The 19,973-nt window shown below is 37.2% G+C and overlaps 1 protein-coding gene across 1 annotated transcript in view; it reads right to left on the reverse strand.

Moving 5' to 3' along the window:
• The window catches only part of UNC13C (unc-13 homolog C), a 501,491-nt gene that overhangs the window by 46,742 nt on the left and 434,776 nt on the right, over positions 1 to 19,973 (reverse strand). Inside the window, exons 26-28 of the mRNA XM_084880006.1 lie at positions 17,020 to 17,143; positions 12,941 to 12,997; positions 7,992 to 8,072 (exon numbers count right to left, since the gene is read on the reverse strand). Coding sequence (XP_084736132.1) covers positions 7,992 to 8,072; positions 12,941 to 12,997; positions 17,020 to 17,143 — 262 coding nt within the window. The remainder of the gene's footprint in view (positions 1 to 7,991; positions 8,073 to 12,940; positions 12,998 to 17,019; positions 17,144 to 19,973) is intronic.

Here is a 19,973-nt window from a genome sequence, read left to right on the forward strand (position 1 = left end):
AGCTGACAGAGAGGAATAAAAAAGCCCTTTATTTATGATACAATGTTTTCCACAAAGTAAAGGATAGGGATGGCTTAGCTTAACGTCAGTAAAATTTAAATGAGCCTTAAAGCTTTATTTGCTATCAACTTCAACATGATTTAGCAAGTGATAGGGCATCTCTCAAAGCTTATGAAATCTTATGCATTCATAGAGGCAATCAGGTCAAGACAAAGGGTGTGTGAGAGCAACAACATTCTCTTCTGGTTAGAACAGAACTGGGAAATTAGAGTTATTCCTAGGCTTCATTTCTTTAAATGAAAAATATAAAAAAGTGAAGGGCATCCAAAGTAGATGAGCAGGGTTTTATAAGGTGAAGGAACATGCTATTTAATATCTGGCTGTAACAGTGTCGGGGAGCATGATCGTTTTATTCTTTGACTGAAGGGCTATCCTATACAAAAAGAAGTAGAATTATTCAAAGGACTTGAGAACGACCAATGCGTAGCTACAAGTATCTGGGAAGCAGATTTTTGGTTCAGTATGACAACCTTTGTCACAATAAGTGCATCTTAAAATTGGAGCTGTTGCTTATGAGTTAGTGAGGTCCCGTTACTGGCTTTTAAGTGGTGGCCAGTAGGCCACGGACCAACACTGCAGACACATCTCTCTGTATGTTGGGTTATGAATTCAATTCTAAGAGTTTAGAATCCTCTTCATTTCTTTGACTCTCTGCCCTATATTTTAAGATGTAATTCTTCATCTTTCCTCTGCACAATGTGATTTTTGCATAGGTTATTTAACCTCACAGATTATCAGTTCATTTATTTCTAGAATGGGAATAAAAATAGCCTCCATTCCTGAGTGTAGTGTGGTAGAGATGAAATTAATTACTGCAACAGCTTTGTGAACTGTAAAGATCTTTCTATTTGTAAGAAAATAGAAACTTAATTGGTAGAACAACTCCCCAAACTGTAGCCCTGCTCTGTTTCCTAAGCACCAATCCCTGCCTCTAGCAGTCCACTGGGCACTTACTTTAATGTTTCTGCTGCCATATCTAACTCCAGTGTGGGGAGAAGAAAACGAGCCTCCTGCCTACACTGCCATTCTTTTCAGAGGAGCCATGGTTCCCATTGGCCTGATACCTCGGAGTCACCCTGGGCTCCTCTCTTTCTCTTGCCCCAACTTCAGATCCAAGTTCCAGTGACATCCCTTTCCGGTGCCACTCCTGTTCATCTTTACTTTCCACCACCCTGGTGATAGCCCTCACTCATTCCATCTTATGCACTAAATAAGTGGAACTGACCTCTGTGACCAAAATCTTGAATCATTCAATCCAGTTTGCACATTCCTGTAAAATCTCCATTGCTGAAATGGTCCTTCTGGCATGCCATATATTTTAAAAAATGCCAATGGCTCCTCATTTATAGAATCCACCGAGGGTGCAAAAGGACCTCTGCACTTTCAACCCAAACCTCATTTTATACTATTTTTATTGTACAAATGTTCAGTTACATCCAGTCCGGCGAGGAGAATGGTCTGGTCACTGAATCCTAGCCCTGTGCTTGCTGTGGTGAAATCCTTTCTTCCTGATTATATTCAAGTCACGAGTCTTTCTCCACCGTTCCCTCTCTGATGTCTTGCCCATCTCGCCTGGGGCTCCCTTCCATACATCAAGACCACTCCTTCAGCTTTTCCCAATCCCTTGAATTCATAGTAGTGGCTTACTCCTCTACATCCTTAACACTTTTTCTTTTTAAACCCACATATATTCTTATTGATTTCAGAGAGGAAGGGAGAAAAGAGAGATAGAAACATCAATGATGAGAATAATGAATTGGTTGCCTCCTGCACGCCTCACACTGAGGATCAAGACCGCATCCTGGCCATGTGCCCCGGCCGGGATTTGAACCGTGACCTCCTGGCTCATAGATCAATGCTCAACCACTGCACCATGCCAGCTGGCCTCCTTACCACTTTTTAATCTGCGCCCCTCTGTTAGCATCTGTATCACCCTGTTCTACCTCTTACACTGTTGCCTTGTAAATTAACACACACCATTATCTAAATTTTAATGTGCCCTTTTCATCTTTAAATCCAGAATAAAAACTCCTTGAGAGAAGGAACAGCCCTGCTTCCCAAAGGGAAGTCTCAGAAAATACTGTGTGTCCAGAAAGCCAAAGGCCAGAACACAAGGCCTTGAGGACTTGAGCTATTGCTTGAGGCAAAGAATCAGATTTAATAGGCAGCTTCCCTGAGAGAGAACGAAAGGTTTATTAAGAAAGGGGGAAAGAGGTACGTGGGCTTTATGAGGTTAGCAGCAGAGCAGGGCTCCTCCAAAATAGCCCACTTCCAGGCAACGTGGTAGCTACATTTAAAGAGCTTTCTATGACAGAACTGTTTTTACGTACGTTATATGTGGTAACTCATTTAATTTTCTGACAGTAACCTCTTCAATCCTCTTTCATTTCCGTGGGCGAGGGCATACTTTGCACACTCGAGTCTCTCTCTCTTAATCACCCACATCCTGCTACTCTAATTGCCCACATAGTTTCAAATATTTTATCGACATTTTATTTATATTCATTTTCTGATATTTGTAAAGGCTTCCATCCTTCACAGTAATATGTTGACTTCACGGATGTAAGGGGGCCTGGTGAGGAGCACTGTTATTTATCCGAATGAAAAGAACGATGAATAAAGTATAATATTATTTCCCTTTTCTTGATAAATATCTAGAGATATTTTCCTTTTTGTGTGTTCTGCATGAAACTGCAAAAACTAAAGTACTTCAACCTGATTGTAATTTGTGAGGGTGAAAAATAGTACTGCTAAAAAAAAATCAAGATAAATATTGCCTGCATGCTTTGCAAGACATTCCTTTTATAATCCCAATTAAAACCTTTCTAAATTCTTCAACTCTTCATGTTTGTCACATATTTGAAGATCTCTCACAGTCTTATTTTTACTGACAGAAGGGAACATGCTAATGTTTCTTCATAAATTTGCAGGAAGAATTTACTTTTTCATTACATATACTATTTTGGTAGTGATTTCCCATCATCATTTTTTTCCCCTTACAATAGCTGAGGTTTACTTTCAGAAAATTATTTGATAGTTATTTCAAAATTATGTTCTACTACAATTGGATTCCTTTTTTCCATATCAGATCAGAAGTTCAGATTCTTTACTTGGATGTTTAAGCCTTAGTATTTTGGCTCCAATCCAATGTTCTCTCTCCTCCTCTTCCTCCTCCTCCTCTCCCTCCTCTTCTTCCTCTCTCTCCTCCTCCTCCTCCTCCTCATATTCCTCCTCCTCCTCCTCCTCCACCACCATCACCACCACCACCTTCTTCTTCTTTGGTGCAAAGCAAACTGCAACCTAGCTATGTGCCCTTGACTGGAAGTCAAACCCATGACCCTTCAGTCCCCAGACCATTGAATAAAACCAGTCAGGGCCAATGTTCCTCTCTGATTCCCTATAATATACAGCCAGTCATGACCTAGTCCTCTTCAATAGGCTAAGTGACGTTTTTCAGGCTCACCCACACCTTCTTGCATTTTACTCATGCTTTTCAGCAGCAACTTTCCCCTTGTTTTTCTCCAATTCATCTTCTAAACTCCAAACCTGTTTCTCTAGGGAGCTTTTCCCTAGGTACCCACAAATGATGTATCTCCCTTTCTGCATCCCCAACCACTTTTCCCACATTTCTTTTTATCAATTGTAGATGTTTTTGTTCATAAGTCAAGAGCAAGGCCTCTTATCTTTTGCTACCTCTTCATTGCTCACCATACTTGCTATATATAGTAAACTTTCAAATAATAATTTTTGAATTACAATGCTCCAAACTAGGTAAGACATGTATTCTTCCCATAAGCAGCTGGATTTTAAATAATGCAAAAATTATGTTTATAATGATAAAAAGGAAGATCCTGGGAAATGGACACCAAATTGCCATGTGAAAAACAGGTAACAGGATGGGGTAAGACCTTAATCAGGGTAACAGCCTCAGGCATAACATCTCATATTCCAATATTTGTCTGGAATCCTAAGCAGCAGAAATGGTGTTATCTAGTATTAAATGAGCAAGTAAGTTCCAAAGCTCTATTGAATAGTATTCATATTTAGTCTAAATTCTTTTCTTTATGCCAAGAAATGCAGATTCCTAGAGGGCCCAGATTCCCATGTTTATTATTGTTAAACCTCTACATCGCCATTGCATGAAGTCAACCACACCTGCAACACACATTGCAAAGTGATGTGAAGTCCAAATGACAAGTATTCCAGGGGAATTGGAAGGGTAAGAAATATAAAAGCAACCAGCTTTTATTTTTTATTTTTCTCTGAGTATTTAAAACTTCATCATAAAATAACTCGAGGAATGTTCAAGTTTTAAGAATTCCCTTAAGTCTGGAGATTCATGCGCAGGGCCAGTATCTGCTGTTGGAAAGATGTCTCCTGTTTATTTTGAAAGAAACCCGCACTTCAGAGAATCCTACAGCAGTCCCGAGTCTTCTGACATGTGGTCTGAGATGCAAAAGCTCAACAAGGACCTTTTCAAATTAGGTTTTCCCAACTGGTCAATTAGCTTGCACATACTGATTAAGTTGTTGGCTGTCGGCCTCATAGCTGTCATCTTGCTAATTTTATTTTCAAATGCTATTGATTTGGCTGTGTTGGCAGGCAATGGAATGTCTCAAAGCCCAACCATGCTACCTGCAGTAGATTGTTACAACTTCTGTTACTTGTACCATATTCTGGCTTATAATTAAAACTATATGGGACTGACATTAGAAAATTTTCAGCTCAGGCTATGTGGCTTTGTGGTTGAGCGTTGACAGACCCATGAACCAAAATGGGTTTCTCTAATTTCTGGTCAGAGCACATGCCTTGGTTATGGGCTCGATCCCCAGTAAGGGGTATGCAGGAGGCTAATCAATGATTCTCCCTTATCACTGATGTTTCTATTTCCCTCGCTCCTTCTCCCTTCTTCTCTGCAATCAATAAAAATATATTTTAAAAATAAAATTTTATTACTTAAGTGAATTATTATTTTGTATTAATACTTGCATAGAGGCTGAACTATTTTAAATTATTTTAGATAATTAGAAAATAATTTAATAATTAAAATAGAATTTTAAAAGAATTAATCACTGAAAAAATACCCATTTTGGCTTGCTACCTTTTATCTACACTTTGTTAACATTTAGGGAAATAGTGTGACATAGAAGCAAAGACAGTGACTATAGAGTTTGGAGATTTTTCTCTGCTCTGCCAATTACTAGCAGGTCAGTGTCCTTAGACTAATAATGTAAACCTTTTAGCCTCTGTTTTTTCATCTATAAAATGCGAGTCATTAATCTTGATCTATATACCACCCAGGATATTTATAAAGACCAGGCAGGGTGAATCTGAAATATATTTGAAAAAAAATTAAAAACACGATTTCAATGTACATTCCACAAATTCCATAGCATTCTCCTCCTTCTTTTCTATTCCCAGCTTATTTGCTTAAGTTGAGCTACAGAGAAATAAGGTTCATTTCTTTGGCAGCCTTTGGATGTTAGTCTGCTTCTAAGAACATCTTCCTCCTGAGGTCCCTGCCTGCCTTATGGTATTCCTCTTGCTAAGCTCCAGGCAGACATTGGGGTTACAATTATCTTAAATAGTATTTTTTCTTTCTCCTAGTTCCTTAGTATTCAACACGAGAAATAGTACTTGCTATGGTAGCCAGCAGGTGCCAGTACCAGCTGCAGACAAGATAAAGGGAGTCTTAGCTTTGGCTAACAGATGACAGGGCCATTGAAAGCAACCCTAGCATGGTGAACCCCGAGAAAGAGGTGGCATCAAAGAAGGTGGGAAACAGGAGTACTGGAGACATGACCTCAGCCTCTGAGGCTCAGGAGTACCAGGGTCAGACTCCAGTCCTAAAGTAACAAGATAATAACACAGACCCTTTTACTCAATTTTGTATATGAGATAAGTCCAAAAGAGCAAGGCAAGTATTTGGTGGCTGAGGCTGAATTAAAAGATCATCACAGGTGACCAAGACAGGAAAATGGGTTAGTGTCAGAAGCCAATTCCAAAATGTCATCATTGCAAGAGTTTCATCAAGAGGTTGATGGAACTTGGGGACTCAACAAGGGCTGAGTCACATATGTTATTGCCTGTTGGAAATGGCTAGAGGCATTTCCCCAAATCTGAAAAGGATGCATAAATCGAATGCTTGCTGCCAGATAGCTCAGGGGATCTTAATCTACATATTATTGCCTCCTACTGTCCAAACACCTGACCAACCTTAAGCAAATTCCCCAATCTGACAATGTATTCTGTACAAAACCCTACCTTTTGATTTGTATATCTCTATATTGCCTTAGGAAAATTTGTGTTAATAAAAAGCCAGGGGTCCTGAGACAAGGAGAACTTAGTTTCTTTAGCTAAGCTCCTCTGGCTCTCTATAATGCCTTTCAGAATTATGTTTCACCTCTGGACTCTTATTTAATTTATGCACAGCTCCTTCTCCAGGTTCCTGAACTCTTCTGGAAGCTGGACCAAGACCAGCGTTATGATAGTTGAGTTGTCAAGATGCAGATTTCTAGGGGTCAAAGATGTCTCAGAGTTTGGGCAGAGTTCAGCCTTTAGGTATTGGTCAAGTGTCCTGACTGCGAAGAATTAGAGAAATATTAAGGTGTGGGAAGGAGCCAGGTCTGTTAATGAATGTGTCCTTCTTTTCACAGAACACATTTTCTTTTCTCTCTTAATTTAAAGTCATACAATGACCTGAAAAAAACCATAAAGAGCTGGATTTAGATTCTGTAAATTTTATGTGTTTTTTCTCCCTCTTCATGGTGCACTGCAGAGTTCTTTTTTTCTTTTTTCTTTTTCCTACTGGCATTTTCCTATGTATAGCTCTTAGCACTGCTATTACTCTTATTCACAGTTTTCCATTTCTTATATTTCCAAAGGTTCTTATTCACATTTTTCCATTTCCTCTGAAAATTATTTTGTAATATTTCCATACTTCTAGAGAATATTTTTTGTTTCTTTAGAAACTCTATTTCTTTAATATCACAGTCTAAATTCTCACTCCCCAGCTTCCACTAGGTGTTACGAAGCTTTCACCTCACCGATTTCATTTTGCAGGTTTTTACATTAAAGAAGTAAAAGATGGCCTCTTATTGAATGCTGATCCTGCAAAACAAAAGCCATGAGGTGGTAGTTTTGTGAAGGTGTCCAATTGTTAGACAGCTAGAACTCTGTTGTAATGAATTATAAAGTCTGTTTCCATCCAGTGAGACTATTCTGTGCTCTGCAAACAGCTCCTGGTAGCTGGCACTATTTGCTGCACTGTTCACACATCCTGAATAATAGATGCTTCCTACAGTGAAGTGAGGGGACATTGGGCACAGTTTAAATTTAGGAAATAAATTGATTTCTCACTTTAACAAACTTACACATGTATGTACAACATTCCTGAACATAAACATATAAGGGATCTATGAAAACAAAGAAATTCTAAGTTGAATTTTGAGATCTTTCCACATTTAGCACACACTACCACTTTCGATCGACCTTTGGGTATGGAAAATTGATGCACACAGCACAATGCCTTTGAGTTCTGAGCAGAAAATTAAATTATTGTGCTAAGAGAGAGGAGATTGATCTTTTAAAAACCATTTCAACAACTATAGCACACATAAAAAGAAATTCGGTTAGCCTCAAATCCCATGAGGCATCTGTGTAACTGGGCTTTGCAGATAGTCCGTATCTTTCTTTGGAAACATGTTACAAGATAGGTTTCACACACATTTTTTAGGGATAGACAAAGGAGGCAAATAAAAGGATAGTAATATGGATGTAATAAGGTGATATGGGATAACCGGGCACACTTCAGGAATGTTCTATACAACTGTCCATGGATGGCACAGCTCTACAGAGATGCATCTGGGGTGCCTTTCGCTGAGGGCACACAGTGGATTCTGGATGCATATCCAGAGGCACTGTAACCTTACCTTGATGGTAGCCAGGACCACCTCCATTATGGTGCACTGTCTTAGTGTCAGACCCTTGGCATCCTCTCGAATCATGTGCTCCTGTGAAACAGGTTAATAATGGCTTATAAAATAACCAGTTTATTAACTTAACAACTATTTTCAAACAAAACCTATATAATCCCCATATGAAAACATTTTTATTTGAAATACTTTCTTCTTATCAACACTTGTCAAATGATTATTTTGTCATATATTAAATACCCATTTTGCCAAAAGAAGAAATGCTAAGTATTTACTTAAAGAATAGTACTTTGATTCATTTGTGTGTTTTCCCCCCACTTACAAGTTAATGTTAAAACAAAAGAGAGAAATCTGAAAAGTGTGATTCAAAGCTTTTACACCTTAATTCCTTGCTTTATGTCTTTAAGACTAAAGCAAGTCAATTATGGAAAAGACTTAAGTGGTGAATTTTAGACTCTCTTGATTACTACTGATAAAGACTACGTATCATGCTTCCAGTGTATTCTCTTTCTTAGAGCCCCTTAATGCTTAGTCATTACTAGGAAAAGGTTAACTTAATAGGATTAGATATTTTCAACATTTCAAAATAATTTTTCAATATTTTAGAACTGGTTTCCATATTTTACAGTGGATTTTTCTCATTGTTCAATGTGGACTATCTCAACCCATTAGTCAAAACTTCTGTAGGGAAATGATGATACAAAATTGAAGACAACAATAGAAATAGAAATTTGCCTAAGAGAAAGATGTTAAAACTACTGAATTCACAAATGAGTACAATCTCCCTCAGGCTGCCACTATTGTAAATCAATAAAATCCAACAAATATTTATTGATTGCTCACTATGTGCCAGTACTGGTCCAGATGATTGAGACGTACTGTTGAATAAAGAAAGATTTTTGCTCCCCTGGAACTTAAATTCGAGTTTCCACAGGTGCCTTTGTATGAATTAGAGGAAATGGCCTTATGGGTGTACACAGCTTCGGGAATGCATGGCTTGATTCATGGGTCAGTGCCTTTGGTCAGCAATAAAAGGTGTCTCTTTTTCTATGGGGCACAGCTCCACATCAGCATGTGTTACTTGGCAAATGGAGCCTGAGCTTTATTTAGACCATCATTTGCCACCTTAGCCAGGAATGGTTATAAAATAACCAGTTCATTAACTCTGTTCAATTCACTAATGTGCCATCACAACTAGTGGCTTGTCACTCTGTTCTAGGCCTTATGCTGTTAGCAGATGCCACGACTTCCTGAAGGTGGTTTCTGTGTCTTATTTCTGCAGCCTTTCAGTATCTATCTTGGCAATCATCACCGGCAAGGCATTCAATATATTTTTGGAACTGAATTGCACTCCTCTCACCTTATCTTGTAAAGTTCAACATGCTTAAACAGAATCATGCAAGGACCTATGGCATACACGTCTGCATCACACTGCATCTTTCTGATATAGGGATTTCAATTCAAACACGTATGTTCATTTAGTATTTTTAAACATAAATATTAAATAGCCATTGAGACTGAAAGAGTAATGAAAAATGTTTGCTGAATTATAGAGAGGAATGCTTTAGGATAGGCAAGTAAACACAAATATTTAATATTAAATCTCTGGCTTCATCAGTTGTGACTAGCTTTATAATGTATTCAAATTGTTTAATAGATGTTCATCAATAATATATGTGGTGCTGTAGAAAACCATAATTCTTGCTAGAAAATTTTTTCTGGGATTTAACAATACCTCATCCAAATAAGAGACTGGTAATGAGCTATTGTCCAAAGAGTTATTTTCCAATGAGTTATGCTTGCTTATGATAAACCCATAGTCTAAGATGAATTTTTCTTCATTGGTTTGATTTTATATTACCACTTGTCTATACGATGTATTCATTCAAAAATTATGGCAAATCTGATCCTGTTAAATAGTCAAAAGTTGGGTATACATAATATCCATACATTATGAAGTTCCAGAAATAGGAGGTAATAAATATATATCTAACTGCTGAATAAATACTTGTTTTATGAATCCATTCAAAATGTTAGTTCCTTCATTATTCTATTTTCTTTGGCCCTGTGTTCTTTTAAGTAAGCTTATTTTTTGTTAATATTTCTATATAGGATTTCTAAATTTATCCATCAGTACAATTATTTTAAATAGTACTTTTCCAGTAAATCAAATCTGCCCTTCAAACTAATATACAAAGAATGTAAAGGCCCAAAGGTTAAAAAAAAAATTAGTAGTAATATTCTAGTGACATAAAGGAAAATAGCTTTGTAAATTTTCAAGTTCTTTTTTATGGCTAGAATTTTAAGTTTTTCTAAATAGCTATAGAGGATTTATTGCTTTGTAATTTAAGTAATAACTAAATTGACTAATCATTTAAAAACTAAAAAAGCAAGGATCAGCAAAAATATGATACAGAACTAAGTTATTTTCCATCACCTAAGGATACCAAGATTCTATTTTTAGTCCTTCAGATTATTACAATGTTGATTCACTAAACCTTTTTGGATATTTTATTCATTATTTGTTATTAGTTTATTACATACAAAAGAGAATTAATTGAATTGATAACATTTGGGTGCTCCAAAGGGACCTAACTAAACATGTCTCTGATTTTTCTCACCTAGCATGCATGTACCCTCTGAGAGCCAGTCTCCATCTCACTCAGAGCTTATCTATACTAATAAAAGGGTAATATACTAATTAGATCAGACATCTGGACGTTCTTCCAGACAAAGCGACAGTGGCAGGGGCCAAGGTAGAGGCGGCTAGGGGCAACCAGGCTGGCAGGGGAGAGCAGTTAGGGGAGACCAGGCCAGCAGGGGAGGGCCTGAGGGACCGGGCCTAAACTGGCAGATATCCCCCAACGGGTCCTGGGATGGAGAGGGTGTAGGCTGGGCTGAGTGCGCCCCCCCTCTCCATTTCCATGCATGAATTTTGTGCAGTGGGCCTCTGGTAAGATTTGAATAGGCCTGACTGCAGTCAGGAGTGCCTATATGAGTTAAGGCAAATGGCATATGTCATTCCCCAGGCCACAGTGGTTGGCTTGGGAATGGTGATAACACTCCATCAGAGCTGTTGATGTGCCGGTGGACTTTGCTGAAATTCCTTGCACCAAGGTGGGTATTCTCTACAAGATTTCAAGTTCAAAGACATTAGATACTGAGCATAGATAGCTATTGTATGAATAGGAAGGGAGGTATGTTACAGCAATAAATCACATAAGGAAAGAGCAGCTGAGAGGTAGTAACTGAATTCTATAACATCATTTGAGTTCTTAATCAAGCAGTGATAGAAAACAGAGTTATCCCAGGACTATAAGGTTTCATGTAAAAATAAAATCCTTCTTTGCTTATGTTACTCTGGCTTTTCATCACCTGAAATTGAAACACTTCGAGCTGATATAATGATCCATTCAGGAAACTGAAACTTGGGGAGATGGAGTATGTTTCCTAATATCTAGAAGCATGGCTAGGGCCATTTCTTTTGTAATGACACACTATGCTGTTTCACCTTCATGGTTTTATAGGAGCGACTTCAACACTGTAAAATTCATTTTTCAAAGTTGAAACTAGAAATCCCAGAAAGGTATCTGAGGGATAAAGTAAGAGATCCAATATACAAAATGATAGTCTGTCAGTGACATTTACCTTGCCTCTGAACTACGGACATCACTGAATACCTGGAAAAACAATTTTAGGTGATGGTTATGTCTTCTAAACGGATTATTGGCTTTTTATTTTCCGAGGAAGGGGATAATGTAGGTAATAAAATAGAATTCCGGAATTACAGGGTAGCTATTTTTATCAGGATAAGTAATTACCCAGTCAAATGGATTATCCTCCCCCTGTGTTTTACACACAAAACAATTCTGTGATACCTAACTGGGAGCTGCCAGCTGGGGGAGGAGACAAATAGCTGTTTCTGCGAGTAGGAGGTGGCATCCTCTTGTAGTTTCTATGCAAAGATAGTGTCGCCATTATCTCACTTAGCCTCAAACAGTCCTATGGACCAAGTGTTGAACTGTTTTGCATTTTACAAATACCACAGCTGAACATTAAAGAGGTTAAATACTTAGGCTGGTGTCCCCTTAGTGGGAAGCACCTGAGGTAGAACTGGAGCCAAGGTGATCTGTGTCTGGAACCCACCCACGTGCTACACTATATTCTAATCCATAAAAATAAAACAAAACAGCATGTATTTTGATTACAGTCAAAATGTTGGCCTATATGTGATCCAGTGATGAATGAATGGATGAAAGAAATGTCGCTTATACATACAATAAATATTATTTGGCCTTTAAAATGAAGTAAATCCTGCCATATGTGACAACATGGATGAAACTGGAAGACATTATGATAAGTGAAATAAGCCAGTAACAGAACAATAATATGTATTTTAACCAGTCAAGTTCCTATCACAGCTGCAAAGTGTTAGAGATATCAAGCAATAATAAAGGGAAGGGTTGTTTAGTCAGCAAATTCTCATTTATAATGGTGTTTAATATGTTGAAAATTTAATGTCTGCTTTGAGAAGTTTCATTTTCTAATTAGGCCTTTTGCCTATAAGACCTCTAGACTTTATTGGATTTCTATGAAACATTGCAATTTGCCTTTATTCACATAAAGCTATTTTAATATATGAAAGGAAGTATGTTCTTTAATTTATTCCAAAAGCAGAAATGCTGCATGCTACAATACAAAGTCAATTAGTAGTTGCCCTACTAATTGGAAAATGTGAGCAACATGGCGGAAAGGGGGAAAAAGCAAAATTCAGATCCTAAATTTGACCTGATTCCTCCTTCAAGCAGACTGTGAGATCCCAGACACACATGTTGTTAGTCCTGCCATGGTAGATACCATGACTGATAGGAAGATGGTTTCTTATAGAGCTGCAGTTAGCTCATAACTTTTCACAGACAACCAGTAATTTTATGAATTCTTATTACCTTCAGTTTTGATAATTGTCCAAGATCTTTAGCAGTGATGAAAATCATCTGGGGTCCCTAGAGATACACATTACAAAGAAAAAGAGATTTAGTCTTAAAAGCTTTAGTAATAGTTGCATTAGAAATGTGGTCAATAGAGAATATGCTTTATTTCCCTATAATATTGATGACTTTTATGCAACGTGCATAAAATATTATGTAAATCTATTTAAATAGACTTACAATATTATGTAAGTCTATTTTACAGATTAGGTCAAAGGTATCTAGTACTGCTAGCTTATCATTGTCCTCACAGGTACCCTACTTCTGCAGGCTTTAAGTCTCAGTGACTGAATGGATTGTTGCTTCCATAGTCAGTTTAGCATGTGGATTCAATCAGATACCTTTATATTTCATTAATTTACTTTCAAGTGAGGTAACTCCTTTACTCCATGCCTTCCCAAAATAAATCTGCAAAATTTTAAGATACAGAGCTGAGGAAGGTGAGCCGTTACTCATGAGATGCTGTGCTAATTTTCAGAGACTTCCCCTCCCTAATCCTCTCTCAGCCATAGCCTCTTCCTAGAACCCTAACATCCTGGAAATAAAACACTGGAAGAAGCCATCCAACACACTACTAGAATGAATAGCTAGAGGCATATCTGTGGGTAAATCTGACAAGAAAAGTAATAACTTTGACTAAATTCATTGGTAGTCTGGAATATATATATATATATATATATATATATATATATATATATATATATATATATATATATATATATATATTTAGAGGAGCCTGTATAGCCTGTATATTCATTAGAAAATTAGAGACTACAAAGTTCATGAACACAGCAACCATGTCTAATTTTGCTTTATTCATCTCTAGCACCCAGCACAGTACCTAGTACATAGTAGGACCTCAAAGAACACATATGAAATGAATCAATAAGTGATATAGCTTCATACCGAGAGATCTCCATGCTAGAGAAAACTGAGGTTATGGTCAGCTTTCATAAGAAAGGTCTATATCAAAACTGAAATGTCATCTATAGTATTTTTTGCTATGTCATGATTTATATGTTCTCATACTCTACAAAATTGTGCACTAGTAACAGTAGGGCTCATGGGGGAAATAGTAGTGGACAGCATCACGGAAGCTTATGTAATTTTGTTAACAAATAACTGTCAAAAACAATAAATGCTATTTTGGGAGATAACATGCAGTTTGCTCATTGAGGTTAGTGGCTGCTTCAAAGGAATATTAAAAATTCAAAAACATACCCCAAACAAGGAACAACAAAACAGTAGAGTACAGTTATGGGCTGAAAAATACCCATATAAGCAGGGGTGGGGGGTAGCCTGCCGTGTGTGAGTCATGCAAGGTGCGTCTTTCTGGATCAAAGGCTTATGGACAAGTGGATCGCCTCCACCCCCACTTGAAATTAGAGAGGAAGGGAGAGGGAGAAAGAGAGAGATATATTGGGTCGGCAGCTAAGTAATTGCGGGTTTCACACATATATGGCTTCAGTTGAATTTTTAGTTTGCAGACGTAGTACAAATGTAAAACACATTTTGTTATTTGATAGTTGGCTATTCAGCTGTTAATCAGTAAAAAAAGTTTTTTGATCTGTTTTGTAGTTTTCGTTTGGCGTTCGTTGAAAAATGGAAAATCAAAAGGAACATTTTCATCATATTTTGCTTTTTTATTTCCGCAAAGGGAAAACGCATCGCAAGCTCATAAAAAGTTATGTGCTGTTTATGGTGACGAAGCCTTAAAAGAACGGCAGAAAATTGGTTTGCCAAATTTCGTTCTGGTGATTTTTCACTTAAAGATGAAAAACGCTCTGGTCGTCCAGTTGAAGTTGATGACGCCCTAATCAAAGCAATAATCAATTCAGACTGTCACAGTACAACACGTGAGATTGCAGAGAAGCTTCATGTATCACATACATGCATTGAAAATCACTTAAAACAACTTAGCTATGTTCAAAAACTCGATACATGGGTTCCTCATGAACTGAAAGAATCACAGTTAACGCAACGCATTAGCAGCTGCAATTTGCTAAAGAAATGTAATGAAAATGATCCATTTTTAAAACGACTGATAACTGGCGATGAAAAATGGGTTGTTTACAACAATATCAAGCGGAAAAGATAGTGGAGCAGGCCAGGTGAACCAACTCAAACAACATCAAAAGCTGATATTCATCAAAAGAAGGTTTTGTTATCAGTTTGGTGGGATTACAAAGGAATTGTCTACTTTGAACTCTTACCACCCAACCGAACGATCAATTCTGATGTCTACATTGAACAACTAATGAAATTAAACAATGCAGTTGAAGAAAAGTGGCCCGAATTGACAAATAGAAAAGGTGTTGTATTCCATCATGACAATGCAAGGCCACACACATCTTTGGTCACTCGGCAAAAATTAATGGAGCTTGGTTGGGATGTTTTGCCACATCCACCATATAGTCCTGACCTTGCACCATCTGATTACTTTTTGTTTCGATCTTTACAAAACTCCTTGAATGGTAAAAATTTCAATAATGATGATGATGTCAAATCGTACCTGATTCAGTTTTTTGCTAATAAAAACCAGAAGTTTTTTGAACGTGGGATTATGATGCTGCCTGAAAGATTGCAAAAGGTCATTGATCAAAATGGGCAATACATTACAGAATAAAGTTATTTAGTTCCATGAAAAAATTGTCTTTGATTTTCTTTAAAAAATCCGCAATTACTTAGCTGCCGACCCAATAGAAACTCAATGATGAGACTCATTGATTGGCTGCCCACTGCATGCCTTACACTGGGGATTGAGCCTGCAACCCAGGCATGTGCCCTGGCTGGGAATCAAACCCTGATTTCCTGGTTCATAAGTCGATGCTGAACCACTGAGCCATGCCAGCCAGACAAAATCATTTTTTAAAAAATTGGGGATGAAAGAACTCTTGTAATAACCAAGCTTAGTCCTTTTTCTTTTTCTTTTTTTCTGAAGTTTATAGTTCTTCTGTTATATTCCAAAGCATCTCACCTAGGAAAATTTTATGTAAGTCAATTACATGATCACTAATTGATGTTTTAGAAATGCCTTACATATTGTAGCAGAGCAGAGTCTGTGTGGGGACGTAGTGTGTGTGTGTGTGTGTGTGTGTGTGTGTGTGTGTGTGTGTATGTGTGTGTGTGTGTGTGTGTTTACATGTGATTTGGCAACTCATATGTACAAATGATGATACCACACGTTAATGGCATGAAGCAAAATGTAAATTAATTTATAGTTTATCACCCACTGTTGGCAGTCAATCAACAAAAACATATGTATCTTTGCATCTTGAAACACTTTACATGAAAATATTTTCTATATAATTTCATTGGATAAATATGGACTGAGTGTGCATAATTAAGGGCTCAACACAGATTTTAGTTTAAATTACTCATTATTTGTATCAACATGTTTTCCTCACAGAAAAAAAGAAAAGAAAATTACTCTACAATGGGTGCTTGTTTAAGAGGCTCAGGAGCTGGGAATTGAGAATCCTGGCACTGTGTATCCATTTGGCCATGGTCTAACTTTGCTGCCAATTAACCTTTCTGGTTCTTTTTCCATTTTACTGTGTATGATACAATTATGTGCTTCAAATCCTCTAAAAGTAGTCTCCTCTATTAACCTCCATGGGGGAAGGTAATAGATGAAAGCAAAATGCACAGATGAAAAAATAAATCCCATATGGTAGTGCTGAATTTATCTCCTTAAAGAATGAGGTTTCAGAAAGAAACACAGTGGGGATATTCCAGCCTAAATCAAATTATTTGGAGGTTTAAGTGATATTTAAAAAATGATGTGTGTAGACCAGATAACCCTATAAGTTTAACTTTGCTACATTTTTTTCAAGAGATGAAGTGTGATTGCTACTCCCATTTCGTAAAATTGGTTTGTATAATGTTATTTGAATGATCATTATTAAGACCTTGTATACCAAACACGTTTTCTCAAAGTGGGTTTAATACTTCATTTGAATCAAATCCACTCACTAAAACAGAAATAAATTAGATGGGTTATTGAAAATAAAACCAAACTTAGTTTAAACACTTACCGTTTGATCTGTCAGAGCAGGGAGAACGATCTGTTTCTCTATTTTGTTTAGAACTAGCTTCCACAGCTCTTTCAAAAGTCGCTTCAGAACTGTTTTCTCACAGATTTTTGCTGAGAGACTTAATCTGAAGTAAAATAAGACATGTAATCACTTATGAATCTCCTACCCAGGTTTCAACTTACTTTTTATTGATCAGAGATTCCCATTCCTCAATACTGTTTGTTCTAATACTCGAATAGGCCTCAAATGCTAAGTTTCAAATAAAAAATACATATCAAAAATCTATTTCATTATACGATACATTAAGTAACTCACTAATTAGTAAAAAATGAATTCAGACAATTTATTTCCTTAAATTGTTTCCTAAATTGACACCAAGGCTCCCAAAGTACATGATTTTCACCCTCATTTCCGACTTATGTTTACCACATGCTCTGTGTCCATGGTTCAGGCCAAATACCAACCAAGCACATCTGATCACTACCTCGCTCCGAGCCAACACAACAAGATGGCAAAGATGCATATGATTTCCCTCAAGAGCCGATATTTATCAACTTTATTAATCTTCCAGTTTTATTGCTATATAATTGACATATAACATGGTGGTAAATTTAAGGTGTACAACATAATGATTTGATATATGTATATATTTTGAAATGATTACCGCAATAAGTTTAGTAGCATCCATTATCTCACATATTTATAGTTTTTTCTTGTGATGAGAACTTTTAAAATCTACTCTCTTAGCAATGCTCACATATATAATACATTACTGTTAACTGCAGTCACCATGCTGTGCATCACCCCCCCAGGACTTAGTTCTCTTACAATTGGAAGTTTGTACTTTTTGACCACCTTCTCCCTTTCCCCACCTCCCAATCCCCCACCTCTGGCAATCACTAAAGTTGTTCTGTTTCTCTGAGTTCAGTTTTAAGATTCCAAATTTACCAACTTTAATAGGTTTAAGGCATCTGTTATAAATTGTTCCCATGGTGAGACAATGATGGTGACATCACCTAACACTTACATAACACCATTGTTTGGTAACTTCCACTAAAGATATTTCTCACCTATTACTGTATACATTTAGAAGTCAGAAACAGACTCAGAGATTACGGAACTTGCCCAAAGAAGTGAAGCCGGTGAGGGCTAGATTCAAAGTCAGGCCCTTTCTCTACATCCTCCAGTCCCACACTGTCCTTGATACATGTGTTTGTGTATGAAGGACCAGCAGTACATGAAGACACACTTCTGCATAAATATTTACTGAATGTCCCAAAAGATGACAATGAACTCTGAGACTTTAAGAGCTAATCAAATCCATTTCATAGTGTGCCAAAGATGAGTCATACATGTCACGAAAACTTCATTGTTGATAGTGATGCTAAATAATCTCTATACTTTTGGACTCAAGAATTATAACCTGGGCTCTGGTTCTGAGAGAGGTAGAATTGACTGCGTTAAGTATTTAAACATATAAGTAACATTTAGATAATCAAAGTAATAATTAATAATTACAGACCTGTGACATGTGGGAGGTAAAGCGGGAAAGATTTGCATTTTCATGTACAAGTATTTCTCATAACACTTTAGCATGTGAATACTTAATATATAAAAATGCATGAACCCTAGTTGGATTTGCTCAGTGTTTACAGCATCAACCCATGGACTGATGGGTCTTGGGTTCAATTCCAGTCAAGGGCATGTACCTCAATTTCAGGCTCAATCCCTAGCTCTGGTCAGAGCACTTGCAGGAAGCAGCCAATTGCTGTGTCTCTCTCAAAGCGGTGTTTCTTTCTCTCTGTCTCTCTCCCTCCCTTCCACTATCTCTACAAATCAATGTAAAAAAGATCCTCAGATGGATTAACAACAACAAAAAAATGTATAAAAACCTCCTCTGAATGAAGAGGAGAGTTGGGAATCCTGAGCCATATTTATGAAATCCGTAGCCCCAGTTATTTAGCAACAGTTGTTCAAGGGTAACGTCTCTAGCCTGCCAGTGGCTATTATCTGGACACAGGGCAGAAGCCAGCAGCTGTCTTGCAGCAGAACACTAGGATTTCTCTAGCCTCAGAGGAATCCCTAGGATAATGTAAGACACAAAAAAATCTGCCACATTTTCAGCAGATGTGTAATTTCCATTTTTAAAAGATCTCAGCTTAAGAATTGATCTTGTTTTTATGGGCAGCTCATGAACTTGGCATGTTAACTACCTCTGCTTAGACTGGAACTGAATGAATGGGTATGGAATCATTACATGTTTGCAGCTCTGCGTGAGATCTCTGCCAGCTGGAAATTTACAGCTCGTTTTATGGAGTGGTGAGGTTGTGGTAGAGAAAACGAAACATAAACAAATAAGATGTCTTATTTACAGAGGCTTCACAAAGACAAAGAGAGCCTATGCAATTTCTAAGGAAACTTTCTCAGAGCTACCTGGAAGACTTTCAGCTCACTATTGCTAATTTTAAATATCAGGAAAAACAACAACATACTCTAAAATGGGACATTTAGCAACTGCTTCCTTCATTTAGTCAGAGATAATCAACTTGATAATGCAAGCCGAATAGTATGTATTTGGAACCATAGCTGCCTAGATTCTCTGATCACAGAACCAATTAACCAGAAAATTGTCAAATGCCCTGTATATTAGCTGGCCATAGAGATATCCAGTCATATAATTAGTAGGACTTTCATGATAACATATCCAACTTTCCACCCACCCCTGGAAATGTTCATCCCTCATTTCCATATATTCAAACCCAATCCATCTTTATAAATCTAACCCAAATCAGCTTTGGTTGGTGTGGCTCAGTTGGTTGGGCATTGTCCAGGGCAGTGGTCGGCAAACTCATTAGTCAACAGAGCCAAATATCAACAGTACAATGATTTAAATTTCTTTTAAGAGCCAAAATTTTTAAACTTAAACTTAAAATAAAAGTACATTGTTATTAATT

The sequence above is a fragment of the Pipistrellus hanaki genome (assembly GCF_964339955.1).
Source record: "Pipistrellus hanaki genome assembly, chromosome: 1".
NCBI lineage: Eukaryota > Metazoa > Chordata > Mammalia > Chiroptera > Vespertilionidae > Pipistrellus > Pipistrellus hanaki.